This window comes from Pyrus communis, chromosome 11, assembly GCF_963583255.1.
Source record: "Pyrus communis chromosome 11, drPyrComm1.1, whole genome shotgun sequence".
NCBI classification, from domain to species: domain Eukaryota; kingdom Viridiplantae; phylum Streptophyta; class Magnoliopsida; order Rosales; family Rosaceae; genus Pyrus; species Pyrus communis.
The window spans coordinates 1,725,906-1,750,399 of record NC_084813.1 but is presented as its reverse complement, the minus strand read 5'-3'; the positions used below and the strand labels follow the sequence as shown (position 1 = coordinate 1,750,399).

Here is a 24,494-nt window from a genome sequence, read left to right as displayed (position 1 = left end):
GTTGTGTTAGAAATTCTTTTCTGTACAAAATAGAGAGATTTGTAAAGCAAGATACCATTCACTTATTCAATTATATATCAAGTTGAAACCTGGAACAAACATTCATTCTATGCTCTGTGTATTGTTTTTTGATCTAATTTAGCGTAACCAAATTGGCTAAAACAAATGCTCCTCATCTACACGCAGGTCCGAATCCTTTTCGTTAAATTGTAATATAAATTATATTAGAATATCACTCGAATAAAAAAAAAAATGAGACGTTCAGTCTTGAGAGTGAAGGACTTCTTCTCATTTCATTCAAAAACCTCTAACACAACTGAAAATATCTGATAACATCCGAGCGACGGGGTAAGGCTAAAACATGAAAGTTTGAACAAATTGTACACAGAAACCCGCAAGATAGGAATCAACCAGAACGAACATACCAAACCCACCATTACAATCATTTACACCTACTAATTATCTCCCATCTGCAGATGTGAAAGACTCGGCAAATCCATATGGGCGTGTAGGGATGCTCGTCTGAGTGTTATCCAAGCTGGGAAGAAGCGATGAAGAAGAGGATTCCGAATTGCTTCTACCTTCATATGCCTGCCACTTCTTAAGTGCTTGCGGCAACGACATTTCAAGGTCTATACCATATATGTCTTCAGAACTTTGATCGCTTGGCTTCCAAAGCTCCACCAGAGAAGATAGGACATTCACGGTGTGGCCCATGTCAGGCCTCTGATACGGCTCTCTGGCACAGCAGTGACCTGCTAACTCAGCGACAGTGCTGACACTGGCAAGTGTTTCCTCGTTGAGATCAATTGTGGGATCAATTGCCTTGCGGAATGAGTCCTTGTTAATGAACATTCTCCGGAACCATGTCACTAAGTGCATGCTCTCCTCAGGCTGGCTGTCGTCAAGTGCCCTTCTCCCGGTGATCAGCTCCATCAAAATCACTCCAAAACTGAACACATCTACTTTAGTTGTCACACGGCCAGTAACTGCAAGTATCGCAAATTTTTTGTTTACAATCAGTGTCAATATTGACTACCAACTATTAACCAAAAGTTAAATAGAATTTTCTTTTAAATGAAAAGTAAAACGAACTATGACAAGGCAAAACGTCTAAGACATTAAAATTGCGGAACCACCGGAATAAAGGCAATGATTAGCTTTGTTGTAAAGCTAGGTAAGTGGGATCAGCTGACCTAAAAAGGAAGGAACAAACAGAAAATCAAAACTACTAAAGTGGGTTCAGTGAATCGACTGCTTTAAGCTCCAAAAGGCCAAAACCAGCTGGGAACAACTAATATCATGGAGATTTCCAATGAGAACAATCCAATAGCAAAATATTCTACCATTCTGTTATTACAAACAGCAAGGGAAAATGGCTTTAAAATATTCGGGTTGCCCGAGTGATTTCAGAAACCCTTAGCAATGATGTCCCAAAAGGCCAAATACACAGCTGGCAGAGAAGAGAATAAGATGATGCGCAACGATGATTGCTGAACATGCAATTTAGTGAAATTTAGAGAACACTCATCATTCAGGTGCCCTTCTTTTTCCTGTAACCAACCCACGAACTCCCAAGAAAATCATGACTTCATTTTTCTAATTTACTTTCTTAAGAATGGCAGTCATGAGAATCCAACCTAAATCTCATAATGGATCACAACAATGGATTTACATTTCATAACACGGCAGAAACGGACTCATTGTGACCTTACCTCTATTAAAGATTAGTAAACAATAAAACTTGTTAAACTATTTGCCTGACATATCTTCTCACCCCCAATGCATTAAGAACACCGACTAGAAATTAAGCATTCTTGTTTGAATTTGTTAATCAGACCAAGAGATAAAAAATAAAATAAAGTTGTTGATACATTTGCAGAGCTGCTCATAGTCCATATTTTCTGAACCATTCATAATTTTCTGGTAAAAAGTAATGACAAACGTACTTAAAATCGATGATATAGAAATAGAAAAAGGTTCTCTACTTTGGAACCAAAACTTAAGAGCCAGCAGTAGTAGCTATTTTTTTCCCTTAAACTGGTTTTCTTGAATATTAAAAAAGCCTTAAGGAAATGGAGGCAAAGAACTAAGGTTGCATTCTGGTTGTGCCATATTATGCAAGCATTTTCTATTCGCTTGCAGTATCGGGTATTCAAAGTGTCAAACTGACCTGATATCACTCTCATGTTTTATTTACAATGTTTTTTTTTTTCAGTAAACAAAATTGAAAGTTTGCCTGATTTTAAAAGAAACTTAGCAAAACCAAAGTAAAAAAAAATCAACAGAAACAAGAATTACCTGCATATTCTGGTGCCAAGTATCCAAAAGTCCCTGCAATCCTTGTTTCAATTGAACCTTTGCCCTCTGGAGCAAGCCGCACAAGGCCGAAATCTGCAACCTTAGCTCTCATATCATCACCAAGAAGAATATTTGAAGGCTTTAAGTCCCTATGTATAAAACTCTGATGGGCCAAACCATGGAGATACTCAACACCCCTTGCTACATCTAAGGCAATTGTCAGCCTTCTTGTCCATTCCAGTGGTTTCAGTCCTTCTTCCGGCCAGTTGAAGAGGTGCCTGCTGAGCGTTCCTTGAGGCATATACTCATATACAAGAAGCCTTTCATTTCCATCTAAACAGTACCCCAGAAGAGCTACGAGATGCCTGTGACGAACCTTTGTCAAAACAGAAATCTCAGACTTAAATTCAGAAAGCCCCTTTCCTACTATTACCCCAGCCTCCATTCTCTTAACAGCAATCTTTGTTCCATCGTGCAGTTCCCCTTTAAACACTGTCCCAAAACCTCCTTGTCCCAATATATTTTCTTCACTGAAATTGTTTGTCACATTCCGGAGCACTTGAATAGAAATCACCATGTTTCCTGCTTCAACCATTTGGATTTCATTGGACTCACTGCTAGGAAGAGTATGAGCTTCACTCAGTGCACCAACACTAACACTGGAGCCTGCAACTGTTATCTTCATGCTCTCATTATCAGATCCAGAGTGGCGGGGATGAACTACCATTGCATTCGGGCTCTGAACTCTGCTCAACTGCTTTTGTTTTGTTCTATATACACAGATAAGCAACAGTGCAATTAATAAAATCACAAATACACCCCCAATTACAGAGAACACAATGACTCCTATTAGACTTGAAGATTTCTTTCCATGAGGTCTAGCACTGTTTCCAGAACCTATACTTGTAGAAAGGTTGGTGGAATTTTGAGATGGTGCACCTCCCGCTGAAGTACTCTTTTCGTTCCCTATATCAGGGTTACCAAACATTTTTACAAGCACCTTATCCTTAAAAGCTGGGGGTTTCCCATAGAGATTATTGTTTGACACATCAAGTACGGTGAGTGCAGGTAGCGTGGCAAGCTCGGCTGGAATCCTTCCAGTTAAATTGTTATCAGCAAGAACTACCCTTTGCAGGGACTTCAATGACGCGATTTCGTGAGAAATCGTTCCATTAAGACCCATTTTCTGAAAATTGAGGACAGTAATGTTCCCATTACTACAAGTAACCCCAATCCAATCTGCACATGGATCATTCCCCTTCCAATTATCTGCAAACTTTTGGGGGTAACCCACTGAACTTGCAATCGAAAGCAAAGTATTCACTCGAGGATCACATTGACCAGGACTCGGCAAGCAAAAGTTATTAGAACCCTTAACCAAATCTACTGCAACCCCTGAAACAAAAGCCGGCATTGGTCCTTGAAGCAAATTGTTTGTCAAGTTCACAGCCTCTAGTGACTTAAGGCTCACCAATGACACTGGAACAGGACCAGTAAACATATTATCTCTCAAACTCAACCTCCGCAAGTCTGTCAAACCCGAAAAGTCCGGTAATGGACCTGAAAACGCATTCGAATGCAACCAAACCTCTTTCAACAGAGTCATGTTCTGTAAAACAGCAATGCTTCCACCAAGCTTACCTACACTTTCTTGCCCATTAAGCCACAGAGACTGAATCTGCAACCCAGAAAAGCTCGTGGGCAGGTCGCCTTCGAGGCCATTGAAGGCCAGGTGCAAGTTAACCAGACTCGGAAACGCATCTCCATCGAAAAAATTGGGTATTTTCCCAGTAATGTTGGCCGAATTGGCCGAAAAGTTTTGAAGCGAAGATGCATTCTTGAGAGTTTCAGGAATTTCCCAACTCATAAAAGGGTTGTTATCAATCTCAACAGATTGAAGGGAAGTCATACCAGTAAAAAAATCACTGGGAATTGAAGTAAACAAATTGTTACTGATCAGTAAAACTTGCAGTGAACTTAACCCACTAAGGCTCGGCAGAGGACCTGAAATTTTGTTCCATTGAAGCTCTAAACGCTCGAGTTCAGTGAGATTTTGGAGGCTAGAAGGAAGCGTACCTTCTATATTAAGGTGACCCAGTTGGATCCGGGTCACCCTCTTGTCGTCTGAGCAGCCCACATGGGTCCATTGGCAGGGGTCCGGGTCGGACCATCCGAGAGATTCAGATGGTTTGAGGGTTTTCTTCAGAGCCAGCATCACTGCAGCATCGTTGCTTGAACTCGGTTGGGAGTTAGCACCCAGCAAGACTGATGAAAGCCCAGCAAGCAAAATGGTCAAAAACTTGAACCCAGCATGGGTTTTCTTCTTCATCTTGAAAAACTTTCACAGAGAGAGAGAGAGAGAGAGAAAGAGAGAGAGAGAGATAGCTTTAGGAGTTGGGTTTTGTGCAAAGTGTTTGAAGAAAGGTTTGAAGTGTCAAGAACTTGATTCTTTAGGTATGATCATAAGATTGTAGAGAAATGGGGAGATAATACATTTAGCTGAAGGAAAGTTGGAATCTTTGAGTAGGAGGAAATGAGGATGCACAGAGAGAGAGAGAGAGAGAGAGAGAGAGAGAATCGATGAAGGAGGACTGACTGGCTTGCACATGGGGAGTGAGGACCACATGGGGGTGTGGAGTGTTTAGGCTTAAAAAAGAGTAAAATACCGTCACTGACATCACTTCAGCAATTTTGTGGAGGGAGAATTGAACTCTGCAACTAAACAAAGTTCTGCCAAAAAACAAAGAGTAAGCGAAGTTAAAAAGTCTGCTGTAAAACTAACTGACAAGACAAAAAGTAGTGTAATTTCTTCTAAAGACATATAAGAGTCTCTAATTCCTTAATGTCGAATTCATATTTTCAATATCATCCTAGAAAGCATTATTTAAGTCTACTATGTGAATAATACACATTGAGTGACGTGTGGGCACGTATACATTTGGGCTCAATATGTTGATTAATATGTTTTGATACCATATAAAAAATTGAGATTTCACTGTAATCAGTTCACAATATAAACATATGCAAAGTACCTTAATCAACTAAACTAATCAATATAACAGAGTTAATAAGGCTGGAAATGAGTCATGAGTGGAGTGGTCCATGAGTACAAGGAGGGTCAAGTTGGCATTAGGATATGTATAGAAGGAGTGATATGGTAAGTTGCGTTATACTTGTATGGTTTGGATCGAAGTCTAGGAATTTGGAGTATCTCTCTTTATATGATTTGATTTCTCCTATCTCATGCACGTGTTGAGCGCCAGAATATGAAACCATCCAGATAGAGTTGAAGTGAGCAATCCAGAAAAATGCACATGGCATGTTTCCATTATTTTGCCTAGGTGTATGGAAAAACATAAAATCATTATATATAAATATATATATATATATATATATAAGTGATGCTATTCACATACTCATTTTACTTCTCACATCTCTTTTAATTTTTAGCTGTCAAATCGAATGAAATAAAGAAGATCAATGACCAAGAAATTAACAAGGGTTTGTGAGAGATAAAAATGAGTTTGTGCATAGGATTGTCCTTGCATTGACAAACCTTGGTCCAAACTTTGGTCTTAGGTATTTTCTTTGAAGTTACAAAAACATGTGTAATGTATGATTGAATTAATCAAGATGTGTACTGCATGTTGTCTAATATTCTAGTGGATAGAGTGTTAGATTTCCATTTATGCGTCTGGGATTCGAAATTCCCTCATCTCCTAAATTATTGGAATAGCTTCGAACTCTCTTTCCCCCCTTTAATAATAGTAGTTTTTTTTTAGAAAGGGAGAAGATCATAAAGAGAAATTTTAGCAAGTGGTATTGATCTTAGTTGGAGAGAAATAATTGATTTTACTGACCTTAGTTTCAATTGACTTTGGCGGCCTAATTATATAGGCAGCATGACACTTGTAATATGACTTCTTTTTTAAGTTGTTCAATTTGTTGTACTTGTTTAAAATTTAAAACATTTTACTTACCAGTAAAGAATAATACTATTATATCGTATTGCTAAGTGACTTATGGTACTCTATTATATAAGCAAGTGGTTGGTTGCCATTTATTTTCCTTCCTATGAAATCGTTATTTCCATTTAGTTATTATTATTATTATTATTATTTTTTACAAGCAATGATAGATTAGTATTTTATTCATCATCTCAAACAGTACATAGGTGCCAATTGGGTACAATACTTCAATTACCAGACAATGATCTAGAGGTGAACTTGCTCAGCAAGACAACAATCATAAAACTCCTAAACGGCTACCACATGTGTGAAAACTTCACACATCACCATACAAAATTGTCTCGGAACGATAGATATAACAAATTTGTATCAACAACTACAAAGGGTCATCATCAAATAGCGAGGCCACGCAAAACCATCGCAAGAGTAAGACCACATAAAGTCATCGTAGGTAGACGAGACCACATAACACATCGCTCAATTCGAAAACTATATCCAGCCAACGTTGCAGCGTGGCCACTAACACTCGCTAGGTGAGACAACAGGACTAAACTAAGATAACCTAAATTAAACTAAACTAATCCGAAACTAAACAAAAGAAAAAAAAGAAAAAAAATCGAGAAGGGAACCACAAGCCAGCATATTCCGATGAAGGGATAGGACAATTCTGAGACAAGGTAACTTGCAATGACAAGCACCAATAAGACCAGCACCATCAGCAAGTCCCGCAACAGATGAAGAGACACCGGAGGGTCCAGGAAACCTCAAGTAGCAAGGCCTCCAAAAAAGGTCGACCCAAGAATGAAACGCCAGATTATCATGCCCAAAGGCTGAGCAGCCTCAAAGTTTGCACGACCCAGGTGGCGCAACACCATATCTTGGAGCAGAAGGCGGTTATTTCCCATAAAAGTCAATGGAAAATTTTGATTTGAAAATCTCAGCACCAGGGAAGAATGGCAGAAGTAGCTCCGACAAGCCAGTAACCCCAAACCAAGCGCAAATTTCGAATCAGACCCAATTTAAAGAGAAAGCCTTAATAAAGGCACAAAACGGATCTGGGATGGTAGCCCGAAAGTAGCACACAAAACGTTAAGGGAGGGAAGAGAGAGTCGTGCCCACATGGTGGAAGAGAAGGAAAAAAATCGTGGATGAGGGAAGGAAAGAAGGTGAAGAAACGCACAGAGAAAAAATGCGATGGATTAGAAGGGAGGAGAAGGAAAAACTAAGAGAAGAAAGGAAGTAAGGGGAAACTAGGAGGAGGAGATTAGGATGGGCTGCCACCAGCCCCAAGCCATGGCAAGAGACTGACGTTTAGGGTGATTTGCAGGCCAGGGTTTCTCGAAGGAGAAGGGGCGAGGGTTTCTCCATTTAGTTATTATTATGAGTGTATTATCATTTTATTTGTTAATAGTTGAACTATATTTTATTTCTCTATTTTGTAAGAACACTAATTTTGAATCAAATGTTATTTCTCTATTTTTAAGGTAAATTATTTTGTATGATTTTTTACATATATTAGGCAATGAGTATATATCATTAACGATGTATTTTCTTTTTCTTTTGTAAAATCATTAATCCCCTTTACAATCCGCATGAAATTAATTTTCTACATCAAACATTCACATAGGGGTAATTTAGGCATCCCAAAAATGTAAAATGGGTAAAGTCAAATAAACTTAATGAATTTGCTTCTATGGAGTCTAGCCACTAGGTTTTATTCGAGTAAAACAATTATGTCGAGTTTTATGTGGAGAAAATTGAGTTTCAAGAGCTAAAGTCATATTAATATTAATTGTAAGGGTAAATCTTAGTTTACTACCTTCAAATTTCATGATTTTCAACATTTAGTACATGAAGTTTTTTTCGTTCCAGAGTCATACCTAAAGTGTTAATTTTGGGACAGTCTCATACATTTGTTTGTCTGGTTGTTAGGTCTCCCGTTAATTGATGACGTGGAGCCCATGTGAACAATAACTGGGTGCCACGTAGAAATTAAAAAAAAAAAAAAAAAAAAAAAAAACCAAAATTTCCTCACTTTCCTCTGCTGCACCCTCACTCCCCTAATCCCTCCCACTTCTCCTCCCACCTCCCTGACTCACCTCCTCCATTTCCTTCATCCTTTTCACCTCCCCTCCCTTCTCTCTCATCAGATCAACCCAATTTAAAATTTAAAATTTAAAAATCGAAAAGAAAAAACCCCAATAACCCGACGTCTAAATTATCACTTTGAACGTTTGGAAGGTGGAGGGGTCGCTGGGCTTGATGCTGGAGAAGTTGATGAGCTGCTGGGCAGCCATGAAGACGTCATGCGCCGCCAAAAATGCAGATATACTGTAACGTCCCGAAAAGTTAATTCGAAAGCTAAATACTAAAGTAGGCCCAAATAATTCATGGTTAATAAATATACTCTTAACCACCATAAATTAAATCCAATCCTATTATGGCTGCATCTAACTGTCTCGTTAGACTGCCTAGTGCCTACGTACCCTGCGAATGGATCAAGCCATTCGTAGTTCACATTTCAATTTCTAACTCATTTCCGAAAATCATTCAAGTGACTAACAATCACTAACTAGGTTCAAACAAGTGAATCACACCAAATGCATATCAAATATGGATTCATAATATCAAAATTAGTTTAAAAGGGCAGCATCGGCCCTCCGGCGAACGGAAACCCCAAATTCTGATGAACTCTTAAAATTACCAAATTTTACAGGGTTCTAGAGTTCAATGAGAGGACAACCTTTCATACCTGGGCCGAAGTCCAGTTTGGCCGGGAAACACCTCAAATCGGCCTCGAACCGCTGGAAACCCTAGAAAATGGTGTTCTTGATTCGACTCCAAAACCGTTCTGACGTCCGAAATAACGCATGGGCTTTGTTCCAGACCTCAAAGGGAGTCCAAAAGAGGTGTTAATTGAAGGAGACCGTTTCAGAATTCACCGGAAAAAAGAAACCCGCTGGAACAACCGTGGGTTTATAGCTTCGATTCATCAAATCGGATAAGAAATTGAAGAATTTGACACCACAGGGATGTTAGGCTAGTCAAGAGCTTTCCATAGACACTGGAATCACAGCCAACAAATATCAAATGGGGAAGATAAGATCGAGTCCAGGAAACGGGTCGGGTCAGCAGCAAAGGGAATCCGGTTCCCTTTCCTTCTTCTCCCTCATTTCCCTCATTTTCTTTCCTCCCTGATTCGCCTGTGTCCTTTCCTTTTCTTTCCTCCCTTATCAAAGTTCCAAAATTTGGAGCTTTCCATATTTACAATTAAATGACCATTTTGTTCCTAACTTTAAACTTTAATAACTCTTTCGTTATAATTCCGTTTCACGAACGGTTTTCGCTTACGCGCTCGTAGGATTGAACTCTATCCAAATATGTTAAGAAACATGACAAAATATATGAGGATAAAATACATCCTCATAAACTTACGTTTTGTCAACGAGGGACATGTCCGTCATTTCACTTCCCGAAAAAAAAATTCCACATAATCATATATTTTAAAAAATTTCAAGGTATTACATCTACCACCACGGTTGCTCTTTCAGTTCCAACCGTTGAGAAACATACCCATAACTTCGAATCCCGAAACCGATGAGGACAAAGAGTTGTTGGAATTCCCATCTCAGCCCTGGCTCCTTCCCCCACTATTTTCTCCCTCTCTTACACTGCCATCGCCATTCCCACTGGAAAAGAAAGCTCTGGCTTTTAGGATGAAAAGGAAAGGGTTTAGGTGCATCTGATCTTTTTCTTTTTCTTTTTTTTTATTTGAAAAAAAAAATTGAAGAAAAAAGGACTTTGAATATCGTATTGAACATGCACTTGATTTGATTTTGTGTGTGTTATTCTTTGAGATGAGCCAAGAAGATGTTCTCCTCGCTATCTAATGTTGCAATTTCTGTGTGGTATTTGGACGTTGGAAAACTTAATCCAATCTCCCACTTCCTTTCTTTTTTATTCAAAGCCCCACCTACGCACATCTTGAGTCCCTACTGATCTGTAGCTCACATTCAAGGTTCTGCGTTTGGATGAAAATGAACGAAGATTTGGGTTTTAGAATTCTTATTTTTTAATAAAATATTTTTAATTTCATTAATTAATTTTCTAAATTTTGAATTTTGAAATTTTGGTTTTTTTTTTTAATTTTTAATTTTTAATTTCCACATGGACCCCTTAATGACACGTGGTGCCCAGTCATTGTCCATATGGGCGCCACGTCATTAGTTAACGAGAGACTTAACAGCCAGACTAACGGATGTATAAGATTGTCTCAAAATTAACACTTTAGGTATGACTCTGGTCTTACAATATGAAAATCTAGGTTTGCAATGAAGGTTTGATAGAGAATTTAGAGAGAGAGAGAGAGAATTGTGAAGAGGGAAGCTTTTTATTAACCGACTGGAAAAAAAAAAAAAAAGCACAACAGCTATATATACATTTGCCAATCTTAGCTTCTTAAGTACGCTACTACTAAGCTTACATATTAAGCAATCAATCTACAAATGACAAGTGTATAAATGATAAATTGACAGATGGCAATATCTCTGTTATTACCCCCCTAATCTTAACCAGGAGTACCAAGGTTAAGATAGGAACAATAACGAATGAAATCTGGACTATGAAGACCCTTGGTAAACACATAAGCAAGCTGAGCCTTGGTAGGAACATACTGAACCAACAAATCACCCTTTTGAACTTTCTCACGAACAAAATGATAGTCCATGTCGAGATGCTTCATCCAAGAGTGAAAAATAGGATTAGTAGTCAGAGCAAGAGTAGAGAGATTGTCACAATGTAAGAGAGGTGGAGAATGAACAACGACATGCAAGTCACGCAGTATATTTCTCAACCAACACACATCTGCTGCACAATGAGCAAGGGCCTTATATTCAGCTTCAGTGGAGCCTCGTGAAACTGAAGATTGTCTTTTAGATTGCCAAGACATAGGATTTGATCCAAAGAACACCACATAACCGGTAATAGACTGACTGGTATTAATATCCGCAACCCAATCAGAATCAAAATAGGTTTCAAGAAAGTATCAGAAGTAGATTTATACAACAATCCACACTGCAAAGACCCTTAAATGTATATGAGAATTCGTTTGACCAAGAAAAAATGAGAATCAGTAAGTTGACTCATAAACTGACAGACAACATTGACAGCATGAGAAATATCGGGTCTAGTAAATGTGAGATACTGCAATGCACTGACGAGACTTCTATACAAAGTAGGATCAGTCAAATGAGCGCCTTTAGTAACACAAACCTGAGAATGAGGTTTGGCAGGAGTAGATGGAGGTTTACAATGTTCTATACCTGCTTTCTTAAGAAACTCCTTAGCATACTTGGTTTGATTCACAAACAAATCCCCATTTGCTTGATACTGAATGTGAAGACCAAGAAAATATGTAAGAGCACCCATGTCCTTAAGATCGAAAAGTTCACTAAGGTGAGCAATTATACATTGAACCTGACCATTATTAGAACCAGTGATGATAATATCATCGACGTATAATAGCAGAACAACTATATGAGTCCCATCATGTTTCACAAATAAACTAGCATATGAAGAAGACATTTGAAAACCCAAGGAAGGTAAAACTCCAGTAAATTTGTGATGCCATGCTCGAGGAGCCTGTTTGAGACCATATAATGACTTAACAAGCCTACAAACATGAGAATGATGACTAGGATCCACAAATCCCGGTGGTTGTTGCATATAAATTTGCCCATGTAATTCTCCACGAAGAAAGGCATTTTTAATGTCTAACTGGCGAAGAGACCAGCAGTGAGAAGTGGCCAAAGCCAAAATAAGCCTCACTGTAGAGTGTCGAACAACCGGACTGAAGGTTTCAGAGTAATCAATACCTTGTTCTTAGGTGAATCTAGAGCAACTAGTCGTGCTTTGTGACGTGCAATCGTGCCATCAGAATTTCTTTTGACTTTATAAATCCACTTACATCGTACAATAGAACGATTGGGAGGAAGTGGTACCAAAACCTAAGTACCTTGAGATTTAAGAGCATTAAACTCGTCTTGCATAGCTTGCTGCCATAATGAATTCTGAGATGCAATTTGAAATGTCTTTGGTTCCTCCATATCAAAAATGTTAGCCACAAAAAAATAACTAGCATAGCGAAGATTTCTTCGCCTAATAGCTTATGCAACGGAATTTTACTTTCTGCAACCAAGTGTCATTCGTCGCCAAAACTGTAAAATGTAGAAGTGAATGTTGACCAAATTTGCCCTACAAACTAGTTATTTCCTAAGGGCAAGGTTTCATAGGGCAACCCCAATTTTCTGATGGCGGGTGAGCTTGTAACATATATGGAACAATATCACACAATTTTTACGCATATATAGTTGCGTGCCTGAAATGACATTAAATATGGAACCATATTTCAATTTTTTTATTTTGTTGCTTTGGTATATAAGAACTAATTAACTAAATTGTGTTCTAGAATTAAGATAATTCAAATACGTTCATTGATTGATGACAAGTACTGGATGACGGTATGTGTTTGTTTCCATGAACAAGTTATTTCCTAAGGGCAAGGTTTTGTAGGGCAACCCCAATTTTCTAATGGCGGGTGAGCTTGTAACATATATGGAACAATATCACACAATTTTTGCACATATATAGTTGCGTGCCTGAAATGACACTAAATATGGAACCATATTTCAGTTTTTTTTTATTTTGTTGCTTTGGTATATAAGAACTAATTAACTAAATTGTGTTCTAGAATTAAGATAATTCAAATCTGTTCATTGATTGATGACAGTGCTGGATGACGGTACGTGTTTGTTTCCATGAACAACAACATTTCGGACAAATGGATATAATTTGTATAAATGGTACTTGATTAATAGCTCATTCCTCATATCTAATTCTCTCTTTCTCTGTCAAGTGATCTCTTCATTTCTCTCTGATAAGTTATTTGTTTCTCTCTCTCTCTCTCTCTCTCTCTTTCTATCTATTCATTTATCTAGCTCTATAAAGATAGAAATGGCTGACCAGAGAACAAAAAATAACGTCGTCTCCGGCCAACCCCAGAATATTATTGCAGACTTTGATCCCCCAAAGAAACCCAAGACAAAGAAGTTTGCTGTCGCCTGTGCCGTTTTGGCTTCAATGACGTCTATCTTACTGGGTTATGGTAATTGAACTCATCGATATTGTTAGTGGTTGTGGTTCTCTAATGATACACTCATTCTCCACTCCTGTTCTTATTTGATTAAAAATATTATCTTACTATTGCAATCCGCCATTCTCCATTCCTACTCTTTTTGTTTCGGAAGAAACTTATCCACCTGCGACGCATGCTTATTTCAAATTTATTTACAGATATTGGTGTAATGAGTGGAGCGTCTCTCTTCATCAAAGAAAACCTCAATATCAGCGACGTTCAAGTCGAAGTTCTTAACGGTACCTTGAACATATACTCCCTCATTGGCTCTGCCTTGGCCGGTAAAACCTCTGACTGGATTGGACGCCGGTACACCATAGTACTTGCCGGAACAATCTTCTTTATTGGAGCTCTCCTCATGGGTTTTGCCCCGAACTACGCCTTCCTCATGTTTGGTAGATTCATTGCCGGAGTTGGAGTTGGCTATGCTCTTATGATAGCTCCTGTCTACACCGCCGAGATCTCTCCGGCCTCGTTTCGTGGCTTCCTCACATCTTTCCCCGAGGTTTGTTTCATTACCACGTTATATTATCATATAACATACTAATTATTTTTGTGATTACCCAAGGTAATATGTTTATGTAAATATAAGCATCTAAATATTTGAAAAAAGTTATGCTTGCAAGACCGTGTATATATATATCACATTTCTGTATCATCCCGTGTGACACATGGTGCATACAATGAACATTCAATAAGATAAATTCATTAATTGATGTGGCATTTAAACCATCATTCACGTCCAAAGGTATAAAAATATGGTAAAAAAATGTGATATTCTAACAATTTCCTCGTAAAAAGTAGGGGAGTGTTATTCACACATCCATTTTTACCTCCCACACACTCTTGTTAATTTTTGTCCACTGGTCTTCTTCAATTCATTCGATCTAACGGCCAAAAATTGAGAGAATGTGTGAGATGGTAAAAAAGTGTGTGTGAATAGCACCACCCAAAAAATAATGCTAGGGAGACCAGATATTTATAACACATTAGTGTATCATCTCATGTGGCAAGTGATGTAAACAACCAACATTCAATGAGATAAATTCATTAATTAATGTGACATGTACACATCACTTGCCACATTAAATAGTGCACAAATGTCATATGAAAATGTGTTCACCCTAGAATTTTCCTGAAATATCTACTGGGTGGCGCTATCCACACCATATTTTACTTTCCATACACCCTCTGAATTTCCGACCGCAAGATCAAACGAACTAAAGAATATCAAAAGACGAAAATTAACAAGAAGTGTGTGAAAAATACTAATGGATGTGTAGATAGCACCACCATATTTATTGTTTTGTAAACCTCTCACATGCATGCACGTGGAGTTTATATTAATAGAATTGATCATTTTGAAAATATGTAGGTGTTTGTTAATGTTGGTATATTACTGGGGTACGTATCCAACTTTGCCTTAGCCAAGCTCCCAATCCACTTGAACTGGAGGATCATGCTTGGCATTGGTGCAATTCCCTCAGTTTTTCTAGCCCTCGGTGTTTTAGCCATGCCCGAGTCACCACGCTGGCTCGTCATGCAAGGGAGACTTGGAGACGCCAAGCGAGTACTAAATAAAACATCATCTTCTGAAGAGGAATCGCAGCTTAGACTAGACGAGATTAAAGAAGCTGCAGGAATCCCCAAAGACTCAAAGGATGAGGTTGTTCAGGTTTCTAAACGCAGCCAAGGTGAAGGTATATGGAAGGAATTACTCCTCCGCCCCACGCCGGCCGTTCGCCATATTTTAATAGCAGCCCTTGGTATCCACTTCTTTCAACAATTGTCGGGTACAGACTCCGTGGTTTTGTACAGCCCTAGGATCTTCGAGAAGGCGGGAATCACTTCTTATAATGACAAGCTACTTGCAACTGTGGCTGTTGGATTTGTCAAGACCATTGCAATCTTAGTGGCAACATTTCAAGTTGATCGGTTCGGACGTCGTATTTTGCTTTTGAGCAGCGTGGGTGGAATGGTAGTTTCTTTTACGCTACTTGGTGTAGGTCTTACAGTCGTTGATCAATCCCATAGCAAGGTCCCGTGGGCCGTCGGGTTGTGCATCGCCATGGTACTATTCATCGTTGCTTTTTTCTCCATCGGGTTGGGACCCATCACATGGGTATACAGCTCTGAGATCTTTCCGTTGCAGTTGCGCGCGCAAGGATGCAGCATGGGGGTGGCCGTAAATAGGGTGACGAGCGGGGTCATCTCCATGACTTTTATTTCATTGTATAAAGCCATCACGATTGGCGGGGCCTTCTTTCTTTACGCGGGAATTGCTGCGCTTAGTTGGGTCTTCTTTTATACATTTTATCCAGAAACGCAGGGTCGATCCCTTGAAGATATGGAGGTCTTGTTTGGTAAATACCACAAGTGGAGAGAAGCCAATGCCATGCTTAACAAGACTAAGCAAGCTGATCATGGTTTTGGTGACGACAACAAGGCTCAAATCCATTAGGAATAGAATGGCAATGCTTAATCAATCTTTAATGTACTTTATGATGATGATCAATTCCTTTATCTCATATATTTCAGTTATATGCAACTGTACTTACATTTATAAGAATAATTTTCGTTAAAACCCAAAAACTTGTTTGGTACGTAGTGAAGTTGAAAATTTTGAAAACTTTTGGTTTTCATCTTTAGTGAGACATAGATCTCGAGCAATCGCTCCAGCCATTATATTAAACTCTGAACTTTTAAGAAGAATAATGCCAAGGAACCAAATTTTCAAACCAAATTTTGTAAACCAAATGATACAGTTGTTTATGGTTGGATTATTACTTAAGTATTGATTAACATGCTTAACTCCTATTAATGATACATCATTTGGTTTGCAAAATTTGGTTTAAAAGTTTGCTACCTAGCATTATCCTTCTAAAAAAATCACTAAACACATCACATGAGAACCCGAGTCTACCTAGACATCCATTGAATTAGCCGTAAACCCTCACCCTCGCTTATCGACCATCCCTTTATTCTTCTCTATGATCCTCCTTTCTAACATTTTCTAGTGGGCACAAAATCTTCATCATCAAGATCGATCGAGCACACAAGTTATGTGCTCACTCTCACCTTTTGGGAAGGTTCAAAGTCTCAAACATCTTATTTTCTTTGTTAAGTAACAAGATGTTCTCTCGATATGTTTGGTAGATGTGTTTAATATATAATTGTTTGTTCTTGTTAGAACTTTTAGTTAATTTAGAATATTCTCTGTAATTGCAAGAAGGTAAATTTTTATAGTAATTATTTTAGGAATTCGTCTCATATGGGTTTTGTCATACCCTATATGTACATATATTATGCGCATTGTATCACATAAATCAGGGAATCATATTTCTATATGGTATCAGAGCAGGTTGTTCCATGTATGAAGCTCGATGGCCACACGTGCTCTACGTCACCTTATTTGTGTTAGAGTAAGGCCAATGAGATTAAATTTATGGACAAAGTTTTGAAAACTAGAGGACATGAAAGTTGATGATTGGTTTATTACTTACACGTTGATAAACATGCTTATTCTTATTGGTGACACATCATTTAGTTTATAAATTTAGTCTCCAAATTTGGTCTCCCTAGCATTACCCTTTGTGTTGTCCACGTGCTAGGCATGAAAATTCAGTGACACACTCTAACCCTAATAACACAAGTTACAAGGTCGTAATATGTTGGCCGCCACTAAATTAACCACATGAACCCATCATGAGATGAAGTCACAAGCCGACTTAGTGATGAAAGCCATAGTTACGAGGCACCGGTATCCACAGTCCAAGCATCTCCAGTTGGATAAGGTGCAACAACATGAGCATTCATATTCTGGCATAAGACTTGAAACATTGGAAGTAGAACCAGGAAACTGAGGAGAAGAGGAAGAGTAAACATATTTTGGCATGTTATTGAAGGCAAGAGGTGGAGCATGGCCTTGAAATGCATAATTCCCTCGATGGTAACATTCTAAAGCAATATAACCCTGTTTACCATATATTTGACATGCAGTGATAGTTAAGAGCAATATGACCTCTCCGTTGACAAATCTGACATTCAGGCTGCATATTAAACCGTGAATCAATATTCCCATTCCACCGACCCTGTCTAGAACCAGAATTAGAACCTCTGCCTTTATTAAAATTGGACCTAAAGTTACCATTACCCATCTGTTGATGCCCATTGTATGATCTGTAATTAGATTGAGGTGACATAGACATAGAACCTTGAGATGAATTACCAACAGAAAAACCAATCTCGGAAGTACCAACAAAACCATAACCATATCCATATGGAGAAAATTGAACTGGAGGTGGCATAGGTAATGGGTGTTGCTACACAGGAGGCATATGTGAAGACGGTGAATTATAAACAATAGGAGCAGGATAAAAAAAATCCAGGTTGAATAGTTCCAATAGTGACAGATGAAAAACCATCAGCAGAATGAGAATTAGATGATGAACCCTATTTAATATTAGTCTGAGAACTATAACCCTGAACATACATAGCAGTCATAGAAGTCGACAAAGTATGCTCCATACATTCAATATCCCTTTCTGTATTCAACAATTGGGCTCGAAATTCCTTCAAAGAAATAGAAGACTCCCGAGCTAAAGCAGCAATTATCAAATCGTTATCAGATACAACTCCACCCAATCAATTGATCACCAATAGATTTCAATTTAGACAAAAATTTATCAATACTATCAACCCCCTTTCTGTATTGTTTGCAATTCAGTCTTAAGCATGTTAATCCTAGACTTAGAAACAGTAGCATATCTATCTTCAAGAATGGACCAAGCATCATGAGCAATTTTGCATCCAAGAACATGGTCTATAGCATCATCTGACAGAGTAGCAATTAACAAGCTAGGAAGAGCTAAATCAATTGTCTCCTAGTCTTGAAAATCAGAAGAAAGTTCTTTAGTAATCCCAGTCTCAGGATTAACAACAAATTTTGGTGGACATACAGATGTACCATCAAAATGATCAAACTGCTTGTATCCCCTAAGCACCGACTTAAATTGAAAACGCCATTTAGAGTAATTGTTATCAGTAAGACAAATAGTTAACAGTCCCAGAATACTTTCAATCTTAACAGTAGATGAACCCATCTTTAAAAGAATCATAGTAATCAAATCATAGTAATAACAGAGATATTCTGATTGCAATAGGCCTCTGAACAATCAATTGGTAGTGACTTCGGTCTTCACCAATTTACAAACGACATCGGTCTTTCACAATATATCAATTCGAAAGAAAATTGAAATATGCAAGATTTAGGGCATCGACCTTTATCAAAATCTATGGCATCGACCTTCACAAGATCAACACAAACTACACAAAAATCAAACAATCGATGAAGAAAATCAAACGAATAGTACTCACAAACCGAAGACACCAAATCGCATCAGAAAAGAGCGCACGAAATCCCCCAAAGAAAAACCTAACCCGCAGAACTTGATTTCTCCTAAGAAATTCTCAGCAACAAAAGCAGCGGACCAAACCAAATCAATCAAGAAGTCAACAATTCCACAGAAGAATCACTAGCTCTGGATACCATCTTAAAAATATGAAAATCTAGGTTTTTGCAATGAAGGTTTGATAGAGAATTTAGAGAGAGAGAGAGAGAGAGAGAGAATTGTGAAGAGGGAAACTTTTTATTAACCGACTAAAAAACAAAGCACAGCAGCTATATATACATTTGTCAATCTATTAACCGGCTAAAAAACAAAGCACAGCAGCTATATAAACATTTGTCAATCTTAGCTTCTTAAGTACGCTACTACTAAGCTTACATATTAAGCAATCAATCTACAAATGACAAGTGTACAAATGATAAACTGACAAATGGCAATATCTCTGTTATTATCTGGAAAGAAAAAAAACTTCATATACCAAATGCTAAAAATCATAAAACTTAAGGGTAGTAAACTGATATTTACCCTAATTGTAATAAAAAAAAAACATATATTGCTTATATAAAGATATTAATATACCACGAGGTCACTTGGTGTTTGGGGACATTTAATAAAATGGTCACACAAAACTTTTTTTTTTTATTAGAAACACTAAATGAACTTTTATTAATAACAAGGACAAAAACAAGTTCATGAGACCTTTTTTATTAGTTTTTTTTATATATATAATAAATTTAGTCTCACCGTGTAAATGTAGACGTGGTCATTGGCTAGAATAAATGTTCTCCTCCCTAGTACATCAAAATAGTTGATGGTAGGCAATTTCAGGGACCATTTTTATCAATTTTAAATCTCCGTGATCAATTTCATTTAGAGCCTAGATATTAAAGTAGTTGAGAGGGGACTCGGGAGCCTTTTTGGCAGCTCTCTTGTTTCATTGTGCTCCACTTACCTCAACGACTTCTTCTAATTACTTTTACTCATGAGACGAATTTCGCCCGAGTCAAGAATTCTAAAGATACCACGTCGGAGATTTTTTATTTTCAGGAGGCTAAAGCAAGTTTTGTGGCGCAGAGTTTCTCTCAACGTCCTGGGGTTGACTATGAGGAGACGTATTCACCCGTTATGGATGTGATAACGTCATGCTACCTTGTAAGACTGGTAGTTCCCGAATGACTTGACATGAAGCTTATGGATGTGGTAACTGCATATCTATACAGGGATCTTGATACAGAAATCTACATGAAAGTTTCCGATGGACTTAAATTGACTAGTTCAAATAGTTCTAAACAACAGAACCCTTTCTATTTGATTGAGGCGTTTGCTTTATGAATTAAAACAATTTGGAAGGATGTGAAATTTAAAGATTAGGGCTTTGAATGAGATGAAATTCTGCCTCAAAATATGACTTTCCCTCTTGTTGCCCGATATAACCGCACGTGAGTCAAATGAAAGAATGAATACTGAACATTTTGTTAAATTCAGGGACGTAAATTCATAAAATTTTAGTTTAGGGACAAACGTTAAACTCGGATGCAATTTCAAGGTTAGACTCTAAATTTTTCATCCTGATCATGGATAGATCACCTAGGTTTGGATTACAAATAGTCCACCAAGAGTGATTAAGCATGCGAGAGAGGGAGAGAGATTGAGATTTATGGTTTGATGAAAGGGTTTCGGGGGTTAATACTTTAACCAAAGTTGCTTCTTTTTTTTTTTTTTTTTTTTTTTTCTACTATTGTTTTCTTTGTTGGTTTGTCTGTGTTCAACATAGTTCATTGATAACAAGATATTTTGTAGTGTTTCAAAAAAAAAAAAAAAAAAAAAAAAAAAAACAAGATATTTTGTATAACACTATATCGGCCCCTAATTATTACGAATTCTTAAATTGAAGAGCATGATTAAAGTAGACATTTTATAAAGATCTCCTAAATAAATTTGGTATTCTAATTAAAATTTAAAATATAAAATTAGAGAGCACGATTGAAGATGTTTGATATGTTCAAAGTAATTATTGGTTATGTGGCCCTAAATTCTTATAAGTCATGTACCTTTCACTCTGCGCGGGTACAAATATCAGACAAAGTTAGAGCATCTCCAAGACCTTTTTTTAGAGCATCTCCAAGACCTTTTTCTAAACCAACTTTCTAAGAGGTTTAAAGAGCCTGTTCGACATGCTCTTACTTGTAAAAGATTAGCTGAACTATTCAAGTGGTAATAGTAAATTAGTAGTCATATATATGAGTTATGATTCAGGAATACAAGCTTTTGACACACATCTTGATACATTTTGTGGGGCCTACTTTACAATGTATTTCAACGATCTGACGGTCTACCTTTTATATCTTACCTCAAAGATCATGTCTACCAAAAATCATCCAAATTCAAAATTATATAACTGTTAGACTAAATTTAGTGTTTCTTTGTAGAACCGCATTCGTCTATTTTCTTCACTCCAAATAAATATCTTAATGATTTTGGATTTGTTTAAATTTTTATAAGGATAATCTATGAATAATGTACTAAAATAGAAAATTCAGATAGTTGAAATACATTATAAAGTGAGTCCTACAAAATAGATGTTAAAATGTGTGACAAAAACGTGAGTTCCTATATCGTAACCATATGTATAAGGAGATCTAATCCAGTTGACGCAAAAGTCGCATACATGTGCATTGTATTAAGTCGATCTTTGTTTTGTTAATTATATATGTCTCGAGTGCTTCAAGTTCTTTGATGTATACGAATCGGCAGGTTTCGACTTTTTGGCATCAGTTGCTACTTCAGATGCTCTGGCTATTGGCCAGGTGACTTTGGTTCACCTTCTTATGCGGATCTAAGGCAAGGGATGCACGTCGCTGCCTGCAATGGGTGCACTCTAGAATATTCATTTTTTACGTGCCACTCTTGAAAATTATATTATATTTTGCATATAAATATTTAGTGGACATTATCAACAGTTAAATTCTGCATATACAATTGTATAACAAATTAAAAACCAGATCTGAATTAATTAAATAAATGGAAGACAATTTACACGGATCGGAGTTTAACTTAATGAGTTTTGCCCAAGGTTGTGTTGACTCTCTCACTTTTTGTTTAATGTTCTAATTACGTTTCTTTCATTAGGCAATGTCAGTTGATATTAGAGTAATGCTATTTATACCATGTTTTTATAACACATTTATATATCATTTTAGGTGACATCTGATGTGGACAGCCACATCATTGGAAAAATTTGCAAAATCCAAGGAAATGAAAGAAAAAGACCTTTCGTATACCACAATCATCATTTAATTAACTAGTTTTTCTTAATTATTATTTTATTAAATAATGAACTAAATTTAAAAATCTGATTAATTCAAATGATGTGGCTGTTCATATCACATGCCACCTAAGATGGTATGAAAATATGGTACAAAAATATGGTATGAATAGCATTACTCTTGATATTATATAGAATAGTTGTATATATCCCAAACCATATCGGTATGTTGTCTCACACCGATTTCTTTGTTCTCACTCCATCTCTTTGCTTCTTCTCTACGTGACCTGAACAAACAAATAAACACTGAAACACCAATGGCCTCGGATTCCCCACTTAAATCCAAGCCTCCATACTCAGCAAATATCTTGTTCCTTTTCCTTCTCCTCCCAACAAATCTCATTACCTTGTTCCTCTCCTCATCCTTTTCGTCTTGCGCCCTCAAACCTTCTACAACAACCACCGCAGCAGCCACCGCGGATCCTGCCACTCCAACGACCGGCTCCAACCTCCCTGATGCCTCTACGGAAGACACATCTAACCTGCCAGCTGAATTTCTTGCCTTTGCGTCCGGACAACTCCTCCCATTTGGATACAATGCAAACATTGACTCCAACACCATATACCCTCCAGTTGGACAAGCATGCACACTCTTCCCTGATCTCCTCCGCCGCTTCATGTCTTACAAGGTAAATGGATCGTGCCCGGATGACGAGTTTTTAGCCCAAAGGCTCCTCCTCAAGGGCTGCGAACCCTTACCACGCCGCCGCTGCCGCCCTGCCTCGAACGCTAACTACTTGGAACCCTACCCTCTTCCCAAAAGCTACTGGTCCACACCGTCCGACAACTCAGTCGTATGGACAGCCTACAAATGCAAAAACTACGACTGCCTCATCAACCGAAAGAAAAACCACAATGGCTTCGACGACTGTATAGACTGCTTTGACCTTCAAGGAAATGAGAAGAATCGGTGGGCAAAAGGCAAAGGAGGAGGGCTTGATTTCGGAGTGGATGAGGTCTTGGGGTTCAAGAAACCCGGAACGATACGAATAGGGCTTGACATCGGCGGTGGAGTGGCTACATTCGCTGTGAGAATGAAGGAGAGGAACATAACAATTTTGACAACTTCAATGAACTTGAATGGTCCTTTTAACAGCTTCATTGCTTCAAGAGGGGTCGTGCCTTTGTACCTAAGCATTTCGCAGAGGCTGCCGTTTTTCGATAATACGCTCGACATTGTGCATTCGATGCACGTGTTGAGTAACTGGATTCCGACGACGTTGCTTCACTTCGCTATGTTTGATATCTACAGGGTGCTTAGGCCTGGCGGGTTGTTTTGGCTTGACCATTTTTTCTGCGTAGGTGAGCAGTTGGAGGAGGTCTATGGACCTCTCATTGAGAGCATTGGGTACAAGAAGTTGAAGTGGGTTGTTGGGAAGAAGCTTGATCGTGGACCGAAGCGTAGGGAGATGTACCTCTCAGCGTTGCTGGAGAAGCCATTGAAGAACTCTTGGTGATTAATTAGTTAACCAGAGGGGAGATATAAAAGCCTTAGCTGGTATTTTTTTTTTTTTTTTTTTTGATATTTTTGCTTTCTTTTATTGTTAAGTTACATAGAAGAATATTTGAAAGAGAAGGAGATATGGAAATGGGCCGCGTGTATGCTGTCCCCAAAATACGTGTCTCCTTCATGTCTTCTTGTTAATTTTGTGACTCCTATCTTGAAATTTAATAGAGAATCAATACTTTTGGGTCCATTAAAACATAACTGAACTAAAAAATAACGAGCGAAAAGTGCAGTCGCATAAGGCTTCAAATTTCAAGAGCCTTCAAATTTTTTGTCATCTAATATTTGTATGTAATAATGTTATATATTTCAAAATTGCTTTTTTAGCACTTTAAAATCTCATTGTGCACTCTTTATTAGCGTAATTTTTTTCTTCCTAAATATAAAAATTTAGAGTACAATGAGATATTTTGAGTAAAAACAATATTGTTTTCAATTTTATTATATAATAATGTTACATATTCAAGTGAAACTTTAAAGTTAGTGACACACCCCGACCGAGATCGGAGCGTGCTGGCCATCACACAAAGGTGACGTAGCCATGTGCACGTGCGGAAGCTAATAAAGTAATAATATAAAGTACGAGTAATTAAAAAAAAAACCAACTAGCATACGATATACTAATACAAGTGCTAGCATGTGAGTCACAAATTCAGAGCCAGACAACAGCAGTCCAAAAGAAAAATATGCGACAATAGTTCACCCGAAGGTGACCCTACAATGATAGGTGTCTGTCAGAAGTGCCAAACAAGTCCTCTGGGAAACCACCGGAACTGCTACTCAACTAGAACCT

At 37.8% G+C, this 24,494-nt stretch overlaps 3 protein-coding genes and 1 non-coding gene across 4 annotated transcripts; 3 read left to right on the top strand and 1 right to left on the bottom strand.

Annotated features, from left to right (window-relative positions):
• Positions 1–267: 267 nt before the first annotated feature.
• On the bottom strand, positions 268–4,889 carry LOC137707535 (receptor protein kinase TMK1-like). Its single transcript, XM_068446421.1, has 2 exons — positions 2,302–4,889; positions 268–989 (listed from the first exon to the last, which is right to left on the bottom strand). The coding sequence occupies exons 1-2, from the start codon at positions 4,628–4,630 to the stop codon at positions 460–462; spliced, it is 2,859 nt and encodes a 952-aa protein (XP_068302522.1). The 5' UTR covers positions 4,631–4,889; the 3' UTR covers positions 268–459.
• A 5,176-nt stretch (positions 4,890–10,065) lies between these two features.
• LOC137709628 (small nucleolar RNA snoR136) lies at positions 10,066–10,204 on the top strand. Its single transcript, XR_011064915.1, has one exon. It is a non-coding gene; the product is annotated as a small nucleolar RNA snoR136 (small nucleolar RNA).
• Positions 10,205–13,280: 3,076 nt separating this feature from the next.
• On the top strand, positions 13,281–15,922 carry LOC137709462 (putative polyol transporter 1). The gene is made up of 3 exons (XM_068448550.1): positions 13,281–13,431; positions 13,620–13,966; positions 14,837–15,922. Exons 1-3 carry the CDS (start codon positions 13,281–13,283, stop codon positions 15,920–15,922), a joined length of 1,584 nt encoding a protein of 527 aa, XP_068304651.1.
• A 6,529-nt stretch (positions 15,923–22,451) lies between these two features.
• LOC137707706 (probable methyltransferase At1g29790) lies at positions 22,452–23,651 on the top strand. The gene has a single exon (XM_068446610.1). It carries the CDS (start codon positions 22,452–22,454, stop codon positions 23,649–23,651), a length of 1,200 nt encoding a protein of 399 aa, XP_068302711.1.
• Positions 23,652–24,494: the final 843 nt, after the last annotated feature.

Bases quoted from the DNA above. Each gene is read 5' to 3' on its own strand.
- LOC137707535 (XM_068446421.1), bottom strand. From the start codon at position 4,630: ATGAAGAAGAAAACCCATGCTGGGTTCAAGTTTTTGACCATTTTGCTT. The intron at 990-2,301 runs GTAATTCTTGTT...CGATACTTGCAG, and splicing joins CTTGGCACCAGAATATGCAG to TTACTGGCCGTGTGACAACT.
- LOC137709462 (XM_068448550.1), top strand. From the start codon at position 13,281: ATGGCTGACCAGAGAACAAAAAATAACGTCGTCTCCGGCCAACCCCAG. The intron at 13,432-13,619 runs GTAATTGAACTC...ATTTATTTACAG, and splicing joins GTCTATCTTACTGGGTTATG to ATATTGGTGTAATGAGTGGA. The intron at 13,967-14,836 runs GTTTGTTTCATT...GAAAATATGTAG, and splicing joins TCCTCACATCTTTCCCCGAG to GTGTTTGTTAATGTTGGTAT.
- LOC137707706 (XM_068446610.1), top strand. From the start codon at position 22,452: ATGGCCTCGGATTCCCCACTTAAATCCAAGCCTCCATACTCAGCAAAT.